At 33.2% G+C, this 16,127-nt stretch overlaps 1 protein-coding gene across 1 annotated transcript in view; it reads right to left on the bottom strand.

Moving 5' to 3' along the window:
* Positions 1-2,705: 2,705 nt before the first annotated feature.
* Positions 2,706-16,127, bottom strand: part of LOC128189828 (L-fucose kinase-like) — a 53,058-nt gene continuing 39,636 nt past the window's right edge. Inside the window, exons 19-28 of the mRNA XM_052861597.1 lie at positions 15,122-15,268; positions 10,562-10,723; positions 10,322-10,356; positions 9,833-9,936; positions 6,417-6,554; positions 6,088-6,182; positions 5,442-5,660; positions 5,071-5,170; positions 3,801-4,024; positions 2,706-3,407 (exon numbers count right to left, since the gene is read on the bottom strand). Coding sequence (XP_052717557.1) covers positions 3,336-3,407; positions 3,801-4,024; positions 5,071-5,170; positions 5,442-5,660; positions 6,088-6,182; positions 6,417-6,554; positions 9,833-9,936; positions 10,322-10,356; positions 10,562-10,723; positions 15,122-15,268 — 1,296 coding nt within the window. The 3' untranslated portion in view covers positions 2,706-3,335. The remainder of the gene's footprint in view (positions 3,408-3,800; positions 4,025-5,070; positions 5,171-5,441; positions 5,661-6,087; positions 6,183-6,416; positions 6,555-9,832; positions 9,937-10,321; positions 10,357-10,561; positions 10,724-15,121; positions 15,269-16,127) is intronic.

Below are 16,127 nucleotides of genomic sequence, written 5' to 3'. Positions count from 1 at the left end.
ATCCTCCCAAACAGGCACTATTTATTTTGTTATACTGAATGTCTTAATTATATATAAAAAAAGCATCACTGCTTTTATAGATAGGAATAACATAATTTCTAAGGCGAACCGTACGCACATGATTTTCGCGCATGTAACAATTTGTAATGTTACCCGTTGCTAAGTGCGTTGCTAACGCTGAGGGCAATAGAACAGATTATGAACTGCATCTAAACCAATCAGATTTCAGTATTTAACATGAAAGTATAACAAAAAAATATTGTATCAAACGCATGGTTACAAAGTGCGTGCTACAATACATTGTCTACATTTGATATACGAAATGAAAGATTTTTCATTCTTTAAAATCAAGAGGCCCATGGGCAACATCGCTTACCTGAACAACAATAGCTATAATTAAATCAGCTTAGTTGAATCATAAACAAAATATCTGTGTAATGTAGTAGAATAGATCCTGTATAAAAAGACCAGGTACAATTTTTTTCTCCAGATATTCTTATGCTAAGCAATGAGTCCCTTTTGTAACAGGATGAATTCATAGTCACATTAAGCATTGCAGTATTGAATAAGATCTTGAACTATTGCTCATAAATACATAAACCTACATCAGACCTTGAACCCTTGTGGGACACAATAATTCAATTGAGAATCAACTATAAGTCAAGAAGCTTGCATATAAGTAATACCATATTTTATTACATACTTGAGTTTTTGTACAAAATTATTTTTTTTTCTCATAAAATTTGACCCCTTCTATTGTGGACCCACCCTATCCGCAAGGATCATGACCAAAAAAAAACTTCAGTGCAATTTCAAACACTACATGAGGATGCTTTCACATAAATTTCAGCTCGGGTAAGCTAAAAAATATTTCGTAACAGCCTTATTCTCATTACATCAAAGGAATGGTTAATGATATCAGCATTATAGATCAATAAACAGGTCTAGGCAACCTCTGTTTTTGGAGGATAGCTCAATTTCAAGATGGCTGCTGATTTTTACCATATATGGAAAGTCACTTTGTATTGTGGGTGAAGTTATCCTCCATTTTTGGAGGATAGCATGGGTATATTTCAAAGGCTTCGTGCATATCTTTAATGAGAAAATGCAAGCACCAGACCATATGGGAATTAAAGTTAAGGAAGTAAACTAATGAGTGTATGCGGCGATTTGAAATTCTATGTATAGTATTTTCACAATATGCTTTGAAAAAGTGTACTTCCTGTGTTCAGTTTTACATATGACATAGACTATTTACATCTGTTTCATTTAATAAAAATCACAAAATAGTGATGTTTATTCCTCATTAAAACATTAATGAGTTCATTCACGTTTAGAGACACATAATAGATATCTTGATCAGCTATATTGTACATGTACAAAGTAAATGTTTGCATATACCTTAGGAACTTTGTAGCTCTTATTCTAATTAATTCACAGGTTATTAAGTATCATTTAAATTTAATCCCTTCACACAAATAGACATCGTTAAATTTTATTAGTCAAAATGATACCATTTATAGATATCAATTATCCTGAATATTGAAAAAAATGTGAGAGTCTTCACATAAAATATTTTTCTTTAAAATCAGCCCTGCAATTATTTAAACTTTAATATTTACTAAATATTATCAATAAATATAATTAATAATAGCTAAATAAGGTGATATTTTTATTGTCTAATAATTATATTTTATTCATAGTTAACTCCCTTTGGAAAAACAGAGTAAATTGCCCTTATCTGAAAAGATCCACCAGGGGGCGCAAACATCTATCCTCCAATTTTGGAGGATAAAATCTATCCTCCAAAAACGGAGGTTGCCTAGACCTGATGAAGTAAATGATTAGCTTTGGTTATTGGTTTGTGTTGGGCGTAGAGTTCTAGAAGAGTTTTGGGGGTACATGTACCGGTATATTGATCACCTATGAGGAGGAACTGAAAGATAACCCAGATCACCTGCCTAAGCTATTCTTCAATGTATATGGATTAAATGGTGCAGACATTAAAAATCGTCCTTATTAAATTATATTTACATTTTCCAGTGTCTTTGCCTGTGATAACACTACGTATCGATTTTGTACAATATAACCCATAATACAAATGACGCCAAATTGAGGCGCCAGCGGGGTTTGCTTATTTATATTTAAATACTTAATAGTACGATGGCTTAAAATTATATAAATATAAGTAATAAGGAATCATTCTTTGAATATTATGAGGTGATAATTTCGGTCGGGGCGTGATCAAATCTATCATAAAGCCCTTCGGGCTTTATTGGATTTGATCACGCCCCGACCGAAATTATCACCTCATAATACTCAAAGAATGATTCCTTATTCCTTATATATTTCCTGTAAATAACTCTGAACTCTTAAATGTATATAAGTGAAAACAAGAGAATAAATTTATGTCTAATTTATTTAGCATAATTTTACAAACATAAGCTCATAGGAATAACTTCCATCATCAGAAGATTTTTAACAAAATGTTTTAAAGGTGTACTAGCAAATGATACTTGATTACAAAATTTTGCAAATGCAACTTATTAAAACTGGTTAACCAGGCTAGTCAGGGTGCTCCAGACACTTTACTCTGATTGAATCAATTCAATTAGACCCTTCCTCCTTACTGTTCAATTAAGTTTGATACCATTATCATTCCTAATTGGCAGTTTTTACATACCCGGTACATGTTTTGTTGTAGATGTACATGTACATGAACATGTATTCATTTTTGTCATTTGGTAATTAATTATACGTATTATAAACAACATTAGTCATAAGACAATTATGGATTATAAAGTTCAATGTGTGTATTAAAAAAAAGATCATTGCTGTTTGATATTTGTCTTTTTTAATCAGCAGTACACTTTACAAATGTAAACATTTTCCACAAACGTTCTATTCTTTAAACTTGCATTAAATATGGCTCATATCATATTCATATACATGTATAACTCAGTCAAAATTCTAATCAATCCCATTCCTTTATAGCTTATTAAATAAAAGAGATAAAATGTCCTTCAGTTTAAAGGGCTAGATGGTCAAGGTCATATTTAGGGTATAATGACCTTTTAGAGGAGAGGTCGAGCTCTGTATAGAGATACAAGAAAATTTCGAATTTTAAGGCTAAATTATAAGTAATTTTTATTTACTGAATAATTTTATAGCTTAATTAAAAACTCAATCTAAAAACTTAAAGCTAGATCTGATGGTTCATTTGTTAACCATCCAGCCTCCTTAAATCACACAGCTATTCATATCTCAGGCAAAGGTCAATCCACTGGTTGAGCTAACTTGTGATCTTGGCCCCCATCTTCCCCACACGGTCTCCTTCAATCCTCCACAGATAGCACCAACCCTTCTGTATCTATGCTGCATTCATAAATCTCTTTCCCCTCTGTACCCTATTAAGAAAATTTATAAATATATATCTTTGATGTTTCGAGGCATGATTATGCATAAGGAAAGAAACCAAAAAAAAAAAGGATCAACTGATGTGGGGTCATGCTAAAGAGCTACAGTTGGATACCCTAGTGCATTACTTTACATATTCATATGATTTTGGTAGATTGAGCCTTCTTTGTTTAAAAGACTAAATGGAAAAATTGAGTTGAAACTTGAGGAAAAAGCATTTGACATTTATTTTTTAGAACAGAAGCTTGATATGCGTAATAGTACCGTTTATTAAACTGAGACAATGTAAAAAAAAATCTCAACAACAAAGGAAATAAACCCACATGTTTAACATTAAAAAAAAATTAAAGTTGCTAATGAAATGAGTCAAACAACCAATTTACCTCCACGGTATTTAGGATGTCCATCAGTAAGTGTTTATGATTTGCGTCTTTTGTTAAAACATAGAGAAATCCCCCTCCCCCTGCTCCTGCCATACACATGCCATATGCGAAGGGTCTTGAGGCCGCCATTAGCTTAGCAATGGTGGCTGTTTCACATCCTGGCGCTAGTATCTTCTTCATTGCCCAATATTTGTCCAAACATGATCCAACTTTTTGGAGGTTGCCTGTTGGAAATTATATTGCTCAACATCAAACCTTTTTGCATGTTAAAATATTATTTAAGGTACATGGTTTGTAGTTGACCTAATATGGTTTATAGTGGTCAGTAAATTCAAAATGGGACAAAAGTGGAACGCGAGTCCCCATATGGAATCTGCTGACCACGTATAAACCATATTAGGTCAACTATAATCCATGTTACAAATATATCTATCAACTGCCTTTGTGTTATTGGCAAATAGTAAATAAAACAATGAAAAACAAGCGTTTTAAAACATTGTTTAACTTACAAGTTTCAACTTGGGTACAAAACCAGAGGTTAAAATACTCTAAGAATGACATCATAATTAATTTGAATATTCAATATAATATTCAATATAATAATCTATAACTTTGTGAAATAAAATCATTAACTTGATATGAATAATTCTTCATAAAGACATAATTCAGAGAATTCAACATTGTAGAATTAAATTGTAGATGATTCAAGCTATTTTTCAGCAAATTTTTAACACTCTTTTCACTCCTTTTATATTGGAGCATAAATTGCTTTAAACTGTATATAATTCATTAGTCCTTAATTATCACAGATTATATCTTAATTGGCCATATGCAAATGAAGCAAGATGCATATACATGTACATATGTAATACTTGTTTAATAATGTCAATATGAACATGCAGTAACGACAGGATTTTTTGCTGTTATTTTGCAAATGAAACTTTAAAAGGGTTGGATGACTATGGTCATTTTAAGACTTAACTAATCTCCTTAATATGAAGAGCTTTTTATCTTATAAGACAATAAAGTTGTTACCAATTCCTCCTGACATGTTTTGTTAAGGATCTATATTATACATTAATCAACAAAAATTTTGATCTTTTAAGCAACCAAAACAACTTTTCCATTTTCTTTGAACAAATTAAAAAAATTAAAAATTACATATATTTAATAAAGTTGGATGCAATATAAAAACCTTTTCTTCTTTTTTCCACACACAGGATGATGTATATTTATATGTAAATAATATAATTAGAGCTTATGAACTTACCATCAATAAAGCCATGGGCACACTCCTGTGCCAGTATTACAAGAGCATTCTCAGTCTCCACAATGTTTGGATTTCTAGCATACCAGTTTCTGACAACCTCCTGCAAAAAATAATGCATGAATGCATGGTACAGTTTTTACTACTCTAACTGTGAGAAAATGATTTTATTCCATGTTTCTTGTTTTCATTTCCTTTTTCTCCAATACACTGCCCCCTTAAAAAAACCTTTCCACCTGAACCCTCTTACCTTACAGGAACTTGTTTCTGCGATGAAGTTTACCCCCATTGTGTAATAGTTGGATACCTTGCGCTATTATTAAAATGTAAAAAGGGTAAAAACGTCATCTGAAAAACAAGTGCCTCTTCCTTACCTGTAAGAGATTGCGAGCCAGTCTGGTCTTTCCCGTGTAGATCAGTAAAAGCCTCTCGTTGACCATCTGAATAACTTCATCGGACACCTTCAGATCCACCGCCTCCACAGCTATGGGGAGTTTGGCCTCAGACAGTCCGATCTTGATTCCCCCCATAAGTCCCCCCACCTGGTCCTGCCACCCTCCCCCAGTAGTAAGCAGCTGTTCCAGGTACAGCACCTGTTGAAATCAAAATGAACAATTTAATTACCTGGCCAATAATTTAATTTCATTGAAGAGAGGGGGGGGGGGGGGGTAATATACAAAGAAGTGCCTGTACAATATACCCATTCATTAAAAGAAGGAAAAATAACCCACTGTGGGCATGGTACAGTAAAATATTGATACAATGAACATTCTTCAGGTTAACAGGAGAGTTAAGTTTCATTCCACTAATCTTTAAATTGTATTACAGTAAAAGTCAGTGATAGCAAAGTCCTAAGTACCAATGGAATTGTTTTAAATAGTAGTACACTTTTTTAGATTTGATCACACTCCAACCAAAGTATCATCTCATACTCAAAGAATAATTCCGTAGTCCTTAAATAATATCATGTTGTGTTATGTTTGCAAATTTTTTGCATTTTAAATAAATACTAGTACATACAGCATGAATCAGGCCTTTCTTGTCACATGTTTTCCCTGAAGCCCTCAGAAGAGCAGCCATTACAGCCCCTGCCAAGATACTGCTGGTCCCCATTCCTTGCAAGTACAGTTAATGGGTTCTCACAATTCAGTAAATGTTCAAATCATTTCACAACAACATCCACCCCCCCAAAAAAAAACCCCAACAAAATAGAAAAAAAGAAGAATGGAACCCTTATCCAAGCATCTTTTACAGATGCGATGGATGAGGGTCATTTTCCAAATTAGATGAAAGGGAAAATAGATGGATTTACAAGATTCTGTTGCACAGGTAAATGTAATGTATGTTACCTGAGCCCTGGGGTAGAACGGACCAGCTATGGATCTCGAACCCCCCACCATAACCCTCCATCAACTGCTCCTTCAGAGACCGAGGGGAGGTTAGACTCACAATGTCCGCACAGATAAAAGAAGCTTTCAGCAGTGCTCCTAAAATAGAGGACATTTGTATATGACTTAAGTATCTACATCTTAACTAAATGTACCATGCATAAGCACTGGTACTACCGGTATATTAGTACATGCATTAAAGTTCTAAGAAAAAGCCATGACATCTCTAGGAGCAGTAATGAGTTAGTGCTACCATGTATTATGCAATAAAAATATTTTATTAAGGACCAGGCCTTAGGGCCATAAAAGTTAAACAAGCTCACTTTTGGTCTCAATCTCATTTTATAAACATAGGTAATCATAGATTACTAAGCTCACCGAGACGGAGCATCACCCTTATGATATAGTATGATATTGTATTGTATGACACTGAAACATATTTGATACATAATATGATATCATATCATATAATACAATATAATTTGATTCCAAAATTGTATCTTATCAAATGATAGAATAAAATGTGATAAAGTAAAATATTATAAAATACATTATCATATTATACATATTGTATCATATGACACAATTATATATATTACAATATCATATAATACAATTTCATGTGATATGATAATATATCATATAAACCAATATCATATCATACAATATCGTATGATACAATATTGTATAATATTACAATATCATATAATACAATTTCATATGATATAATTCTATATTACAGAAACCAATATCATATTATACAATATTGTATGATAAAATATCATAGAATATACAATATTGTATCATAGGATACAATATAATAATTTGCAATATCTTATGTAATTGTATCATGTGATAAAATAATAAATTAAAAATACAATGATACAATTATACAATATTGTATCATAATAAACAATACTATACATCACAATATCATATCATAAAATATCAAAAAAATTGATACAATATCATATCATATCATAAAACTTTTTATAATATAACATGATATCATATTGTATCATATCAAACAATATTGTTTCATATCAAACAATACTATATCATAGGAATCATGTTATATCATTTATCAACAAACACATCTATCTATCGAGCAGGTTTGAGTGAGGTAGGAGATTTCTTTAGCATCCTTGATAATGGATATCAGGCTCTGCATCTGAAGCAACCTCTGCGTTTAATTTATAATAAAGTTAAATCAACTATGCAAGCTATCATCTATAAAACATGTGACCTGTTCCAAAAAACTAAACCTCATCCAGCATCTGAAACCTATGGCTCAGATTCAGCATTCAAGCCTGTCAGGTGCATTGGTATCATAAGACGCATCATCCATGCAAGTTTGGACCAGTAATAACTAAGATATCATCATCAGAGGGCACTAGCAATTAAAACCTTAACTTCCTCCAGCATCCGCAACCTATGGCTCAGATTCAGCATCCATGCCTGTCAGGTGCATCTGTATCATAAAAAACACCATCCATTCAAGTTTGGTGAAGTTAGGACCTGTAATAACTAAGATTTATATTTTAGCATCCTTGATAATGGAGATCAAGCTCTGCATCTGAAGCTACCTCTGCGATTCATTCATATTACAGTTAAATCAACTATGCAAGTTTGAAATAATACTATCATCTATTAAACATGTGACCTGTTCCAAAAAACTTAACTTTATCCAGCATCCGAAACCTATGGCTCAGACTCAGCATTCAATCCTGTCAGGTGCATCAGTATCATAAGACGCACCATCCATGGAAGTCTGGTGAAGTAAGGACAAGTAATAACTAAGATATAATCATCAGAGGGCACCTGCAACAAAAACTTTAACCAGCTCTAAAAACCTTAACCTCTTCCAGCATCTGAATCCTATGGCTCAGATTCAGCATTCAAGCTTGTCAGGTGCATCAGTATTATAAGACGCATCATCCATACAAGTTTGGTGAAGTTAGGACAAGTAGTAACTTAGATATTGCTATCAATGGGCACCTGCAACAAAAACTTTAACCTACTCCAAAAACCTTAAACTCCTCCAGCATCCGAAACCTATAGCTCAGATTCAGCACTCAAGCCTGTCTGATGCATCAGTATCATAAGACACACCATCCATGCAAGTTTGGTGAAGTAAGGACCAGCAGTAATTAAGATATTGCTATCAAAGGGCACCTGCAACAAAAACTTTAACCTGGTCCAACAACCTTAACCTCCTTCAGCATCTGAAATTTAGGACCCAGATTCAGCATCCAAGTCTTTCAAGTCCATAAGTAGGTCCAGATGCATCATCCATGCAAGTTTGGTGAAGATAGGACAAGTAATAGCTTAGATACAGGACCTGCAACAAAAACTTTAACTAGGTCCGGACGCCGACGCCACCGCCGACGCCGAGGGTATAGCATAAGCTCTCCTTGACTTCGTCTCGGTGAGCTAAAAAGAATATATTGTGGAAAATTAAGACTAAGACCAAAAGCGAGCTCATCTAAGTTTTATGTTAAGAATGAGATAGAGGCCAAAAAAGAGCTTGTCTAACTTTTATGGCCCCGTGGCCAGAATTCATCAATGGGCTCTAGCGTATTAACTTCTCTGTTGTTCTTAGGAGGTTTCTATCCAATCTATATATACCTATCGGTTTATATAAAATGGAGTTTGTATGAAATTGGCCTTCATAAATTTTCAAATATGAAATATATCTAATTTCATTTTCAAATTCAACAGAAAATACTTTACTAAAAATATTGTTGTGAATGACCCAGAAAATTGCCAGAAAAGCTGCCTTCAAAGGGTAACATTCTGGAAATAATGTTATTCTGTCAATGATCTGCATAGTAAACAAAAGAAGCTCAATAATTTCCATAAACAATAGAAACCAGGTGGATTTTAAATGTGCTGTAAAAAGGATGGTTTACAGATTCAGTGTTAACAACCTTAAAGAATACGTACAGCAGAACCGCTCCTCCTTAGTGTTATACATGGTATTATATGTATTTGTAAAGGGATAGATAAATGTGTAACTTTTAAGGACATATGTAACATTTCTCAATTTTAAATAATTTTCTATGAAAATTTATTCCATAATTATCATTTGCATCTAAATATATTTATTTAAACAAAAAATTCAGGGTACATTACCATTTTTTTTTTTTTTTTGGGGGGGGGGGGGGGGAGTTAATTAAAATATTTCAAATTTGAATTTTCCTTACTAAAGCATCAACATTATAAAACTGGATTAATGTTTATATATGATGTCAATGTATTTTTGTATTAAAACTGTATCCAAAAAGATGGTTTCTTATAAAGCAAAAATACATGTATAATCATCACCTTAAATAGATAGAAAATATTAAGAAGTCCTGAGGGTCACTATAATTTACCTGGGCTATATGGTTGGTAGTAATCCTCAAGGTCACTGAGGTCACGACATACGACCTCTGTGTTCTCACCATCGTTACCTAATATCACCATCACAAGCTTAGGTCTGGAAAAAGACAAATAAAGGCCAAACACATTACAAAATTTGTTTGCCAAACACACCTGAATTAGCAATTTAGTTTGTCTGAAGCATTTATCAATTCCAATGCAGCCAAATTGATTAAGGTTATTGGAATGGGGGAATAATAAACAAATAGCTAATTATTGTATTATTTCTAGTTTAAAAAATGAATAAACTTGAGATATTTTCTTTTTAGTTCAACTTTTGAACCAAGCAAATTTAAATTCCTAACTGCTAATACATAATTTGAAATTTTTTGCCAAAAGCTAACAAGTTTACGGGGGGTGGCTTATAATTTAGACTTCATTGAAGATATATATAATTTTCACTAAAGTGGACATGAAACAACAGAAATTAAACAAATACTTACTCATCTATTCTCTTTACTTTAGCTCCAACTGGATGCTGTCAAAACAACTATCCATATCAAAGTAAACGCAACATTTTAAATTGTATAAACCTTAAATATAATCATTTTTCAAGGATTTTAAATTGAATAAAATTTATTGTACATCTTTAAATGAGTAATCTGCTTGTACATATTTACTGCAGTATAGCACTTTAAATTTGCATATAACATCATATGATACATGAAGGTGGTGCTCCATACCTTTCCCCTGATCTGTAGCCCGATCATGGTAACGGCACCACCATGCTCGTATGTGATGGGTGGCGTGTCTGACCACCCCCCAGAGACATCTATACGGGCGGGGCACTGAGCCGTCACCCACTTATTCATAAAGGGCATTGAACAAGACTCAGGCTTAAAAAACTGAAATATAATTTTTTGTTTTCAGATGTAAATCAAAGAAAAATATACCTTTTAAAAATTAATAATACAAGTGGAAAACAAAATATGATTTTTTATGCCTTTGTAAGTACAATACAGTACATAGTCCAAAAACTGGTACAGGCATACAGCACAGCCAATGCTAGTCTACGTATTGTTGATAATAAGTAACCATGGGTAGCAATGCATGTATTGTAGCCACATACAGACATGTATAAAAAAAATACCATATGCAATACACGTGACAACAGTTTAATGTATTTTCTCCAGAATAATCACACACATAGGGCTGACCGTTCTCTGATTTTTAGCACTGTCTATAACGTACATATCGGTTAATAATATTTTTCATTTGACGCAGACTGCCGCCTACACAAACAGTTCAAAAGTTTGTTCTTAACTAACAAGATAATCATAATCCAATGCTTGTTGTCTTATTTACTGTCATGACTGATAAGTAAAGTGAGTGCATGCAGTTGTTTTTTTAAGAGACATTGACTTATCACTCTGTCAAATGGGACCTGGAATAAAAGAAAACTACAAGATAACATTGAGATGGTGATCATCTCAAAGGGCCCCACCTTAAATAATGGACAGTAGGATAAAAAGAAAATAACAGAAAATTTTGCTTTTACCTTGATATGCAACTTACTGAAATTTTTCAGATGGCATAGAACTTTTATATCAATCTCAGTATTCCTTACATACGAGCATCTCTGATCAACCTGAGCAAGATTAAGCAAATGGAGTAATCTATGGTCTAAAATTTAACTTATTAAAAAGAAATCTGCTATGATCTTCAAATTAACTTAGTTCAAAGTCACTGCACATTTTCAACCCAATAGCTCTGTTTATGTGAAGTATAAGCAAAATAGGGCTAAGTGAAGAGTATTTATGCTCTTAAAAAGGATTTTTGTTTGATCCAATATGACCTTGTTACTTCAATTACAATCATCATTCAAGATTACTGGATACCCTTTGATCAAAGGCACCTTGTGGGTGAAGTGTGAACCAGACTGGACCAAAGAGATAGAAGATATGCTTTGTACAAGGATTTTTCATAAGATACTGCTTTGACCTTCAGACATTTGACCTTGGAACTTGGTTCAAGGTCACTGCTCACCCTTTACTCAAAAGCTTTGTTTATGTGAAGTATGAGCCAAATAGGGCTATATATGCTCTGAAAAAAAAATAACTTTTTCGTGGTACAATGACTTTGACCCTTGACCTACAAACTCAAGGTTCAAGGTTACAGGTACTGCACACTCTTTGACCATAGGCACTCTGTGAATGAAGTATGAGCCAGATTGGACTGAGGGGAGGGATGATATACAGTACAGCTCACGAGTATCCCGACAAAAACACCGACCACCGTGTTTGAAAGTCCACGCTGAGCGTGGAAGTGTCGGTACCTTTGTTCTTAGTTACTGTAGTTTGGCAGTTTCAATAGTGCATAGAACCATAACTGTTACCTTTTTTCACTTATACTCTATTCAACGATAACAAATCTAACGGGTTGTCGAAAACAAATGTACTTTCTCTAAGTAATATAATTTTACAGCTTTATATCTAATATATTTTCAAATTTTCTTTCTTTTATACATATGTGTGATGTACTTGTCCATGTAGTACAGCACGGTACATATTCATAGCGCTAAGAATCCGTGGATCGGTACTTGATATTTTTTTTATTTCATCTTTATAGCAACTTGAGTTTAGAAATTATTTGTGTTCCAAGAAACTACAGTTTACTCAGTATTGCAATAATTACTGTTTGATTGTTTAATGATCGTCATATGAGAGAGAGAGAGAGAGAGAGAGAGAGAATACCAGTATGAGTTTGCTTTAAGTACATTGTAATTCAGTGTATTAAGTTAGATTTATAGTGTCCATTATATTGAACCCTTTTCCCTAAAATTGTGATAGAATATATGCAGTCAGGGTCCACGTGCTATCCCTGTCAATCAAATCAGCCTGCGAGATAGACCACGTGCTCCTTCTAAGATATGGAAAAATGCCGTTCTATTGTTTTTTTAAGTCCGCAAAATAGAAAAATGTTTAACAATGAAGTATTCAGTGTTTGAAATGTTTAGTTTCTTTATTCTTATAATGCATGTATGAGGGTTGGAATATTACGTTGTAAAATCTCTCTCTCTCTCTCTCTCTCTCTCTCTCTCTCTCTCTGTACTTTTGTGCAATCATTTTAGAATTATCAGAGTTCTATTTGTATGAATTTAATTCATTTATTTTAGATCCATGGTTTTAATAACGATTTCAACACAATGACTAAAAGTTTGTAAAGTCCACGATGTAATAAGATTTTTCGTTAAAATTTCGACGCTATTTCACATCAATAAAGTTGTGTGTTCTAAATGCTTGCAAAAAGTGACCGGTATTACCTCATTCATCTTTTTAATCAATCAGGTTTTTTTCGTACATACATGTATGTGTACCCGGTAAATAATTTCTTATCGCAAGTTAATACTTTGAAATTCCCGCATTTATAGAGTTGCTGAATTGTTCCCCATATCCATGCGCAGATAGTCTTATGTGTAGTTGTTTGTGTACATATCTACAGACAATTTTTTTTTTTGTTAGAGATTAGGAAAAATCATTGAACTTACAAAGTAGAAGTAACATATATTCAGACCATACACACGACGGGTTGTGATGAGTTACCAAACAGGTGTTCGCGGAAAGGTGTGAATAACGGCATTTCGAGTACACCTGTTCAGACGTCCAAATATACACAAAGTTAGTTGTAAATTCCAATGACACCTAACAAGACAGACAATAACACCTGTTGTGAAGAACCCAAGATGAAAGACAATGCTGTGTATCTGATCAGCTTTCGTACATTGCACGAGTGATTTTTTTCATGTGAAAGTACGAGGCCATTACCAGCTATACGGAAATAAATTGAAAATTATTTTATGAAATGCGGGTATATTTTTAATACATGTACAATGCTTGAATATAATTTAACAAGAGTTTTTTCATGTATTTATCTATAATCTATAATATAAAAGTGATTTTTTGTTTATTTATTGCTACATAAATAACTGAAGTCCAAATTATTCGAGTCACCGGTAATATGGGGTTGTTATTTACCATACCACATCAACAGCACATGTTTTTAGAAAAACATGATCTGAAATGTTTTCATTTCTCATTTTTAATTGGCTTAAAGTAAGGCTGTAAATTAATTGATAAATCAGAAAGTGTTTACAGATAACAGAAAAAAGACGTTTAAGCGCCCGACATTTTAATAGGATCGTCAGTTACAACATCACGTGTGTTTAGAAAAAAACCCAAGATGAATTAAATTGATTTGAATTTTGATTATATATCAATTGATTATTAAATATTTTTGGTGAATTTATTTCAATTTATTTAAGTACAAATAAATTAAAAGGTACCCATTTACGTCGAGTTTTCAGATCACAAAAAATTAACTTCACGTTGACAGCCTCGACAATTTTCTGGGTCCGTGCAACTTAGTCTACATTCTTTTTTTTTAAATGTGCAAAGGATATATATGTTTCAACCCTTGTTTAGCCATAATTTCTTTATTTCTAAACATACGCTATTTCTATCAACGTCTCAGGTAACGATATCCACGGAGTAACACAGTGGCCACGGAGTTAGACAGGCGGCCACGGTGCGACACAGTGCTTTTTCTTGAATTTTCCAATACACATACACGGTGTCACACCGTGTGCACGGTGCAACACAGACCGTTTTCCACCGTGTTTTTTACACGGTGGGTGTCGGGATACTCATGAGCTGTACTGTACTCTGGACAAGGATTTTTTTATATATTTCTGCTACGACCTTAACTTTAAACCTAGAATATGGTTCCAGGTCATTGAACATTCTTTACCCAAAGGCACTCTGTGGATGAAGTATGTGGATGCATCACAACAATAAATTGAACTTCTCAAAATAAAAGGTGTAATTAAGAAATAAACAGTCAAAAGTTCACCAGGATATGAAATTGATTAGTCACGTGATCAAATCCTGTGAAGCCCAAAGGGCTTCTCAGTAGATTTGATCATGTACCAACCAAGTTCATATCCAGGTGAACTTTTTAACATTGCTGTTTATTACTTATATTTATGTTTGAACAAAACAAACCATTCAAAAAACTGTTAAAATAACCGAGATTTTTTGTTTACAATAATCCAAGCGACAAGCAATAAGTGCGTGCAATGATCATTGTGACGTCACAAAAAGTTCATACAGAATTGAACGTTTTCGCTATTCTATAGGTTTATATAAGGAAACATATATATGATGTTTATCTATATGACTGCGTTGAACTTTGACAGCCAACCACACATATTACGTGTCCTGTTCACTACTTTGAACTTTACTTACTTCTTTGGCTGTCATAACAGCCTGCCTTATAAGGATTTGAGCTGCTCCCTCATAATGTCTAGCAGCCCTCACCAGCAAGTCTGGCCGCTCTAACCATTTGGACCGCTCCTTAGCCAGGGCATTGACACCTCTCTCCAGCTCTCCATTCTTTGATAGGATAACATTATAAATACACAGCTTGGCTACTAATTATTGCATGCATGCATGGTTAATCTTGTTAACTAATAATGCAAAGTCATTCTTGGAATCCACAAATCATGATAACCGAGGTTTTTAAAACTTGGTCATTAACTGCATATCTGTTTCACTGCTTGATTTGAGAGCAAACATAAAAATGGCCCCATACATTACTTAGCTACAAAACAGCTAAGCTAAAATGTTTAAATATACTAACTGGATTAAGTTTTTTTTTTAAATACATGCAGTAAAACTTGGTAATAGCAAAGTCCCAAGGAACCAATCATGGAGTTATAGTCCAGTTTATTATAATTTCTTAACTGAAACATATACCTTTTTATTCAATTTGAAAGCATCATTAAGGGTAGACTGAATTGCTTATACATTAAGGATCATGTCTAAGTTCAACTAATACAAGGTACCTGCAAGATACACAGGAAATTATAACTACATGTACTTAAAATATTGAAAGCTGACCTTTCATATTACATATATACATGTATGCAATCATAATCAGAAATGCAGATCAATAAGGCCTAAAAAATAAAGTTGTGTGTTTAGGGTAACCCGATCTAACCTACAAAACTCAGGCTTCATCAATTTTATAAAATTTTGTTGTTGAAATGATAATTAAATTAAATCAAGTTTTCATTGAAAAGCAATTTCTAGTGATACATGTATAATGTTTTCAAAGTATCATTGGCCATGATCAAATTCATGCATCCTTGAAATGGTGGTTTTTGATAAATTTATGAAGAATTGGTCTCCATAACGTTTAAATACTAATGAAACCACAGGATATCGTTTCCATGTTTAGTTTACCAAATTA

Source organism: Crassostrea angulata, chromosome 6, assembly GCF_025612915.1.
Source record: "Crassostrea angulata isolate pt1a10 chromosome 6, ASM2561291v2, whole genome shotgun sequence".
NCBI lineage: Eukaryota > Metazoa > Mollusca > Bivalvia > Ostreida > Ostreidae > Magallana > Magallana angulata.
Note: the sequence above shows the minus strand (reverse complement) of the source record. Positions and strands in the feature narration are given on the sequence as shown.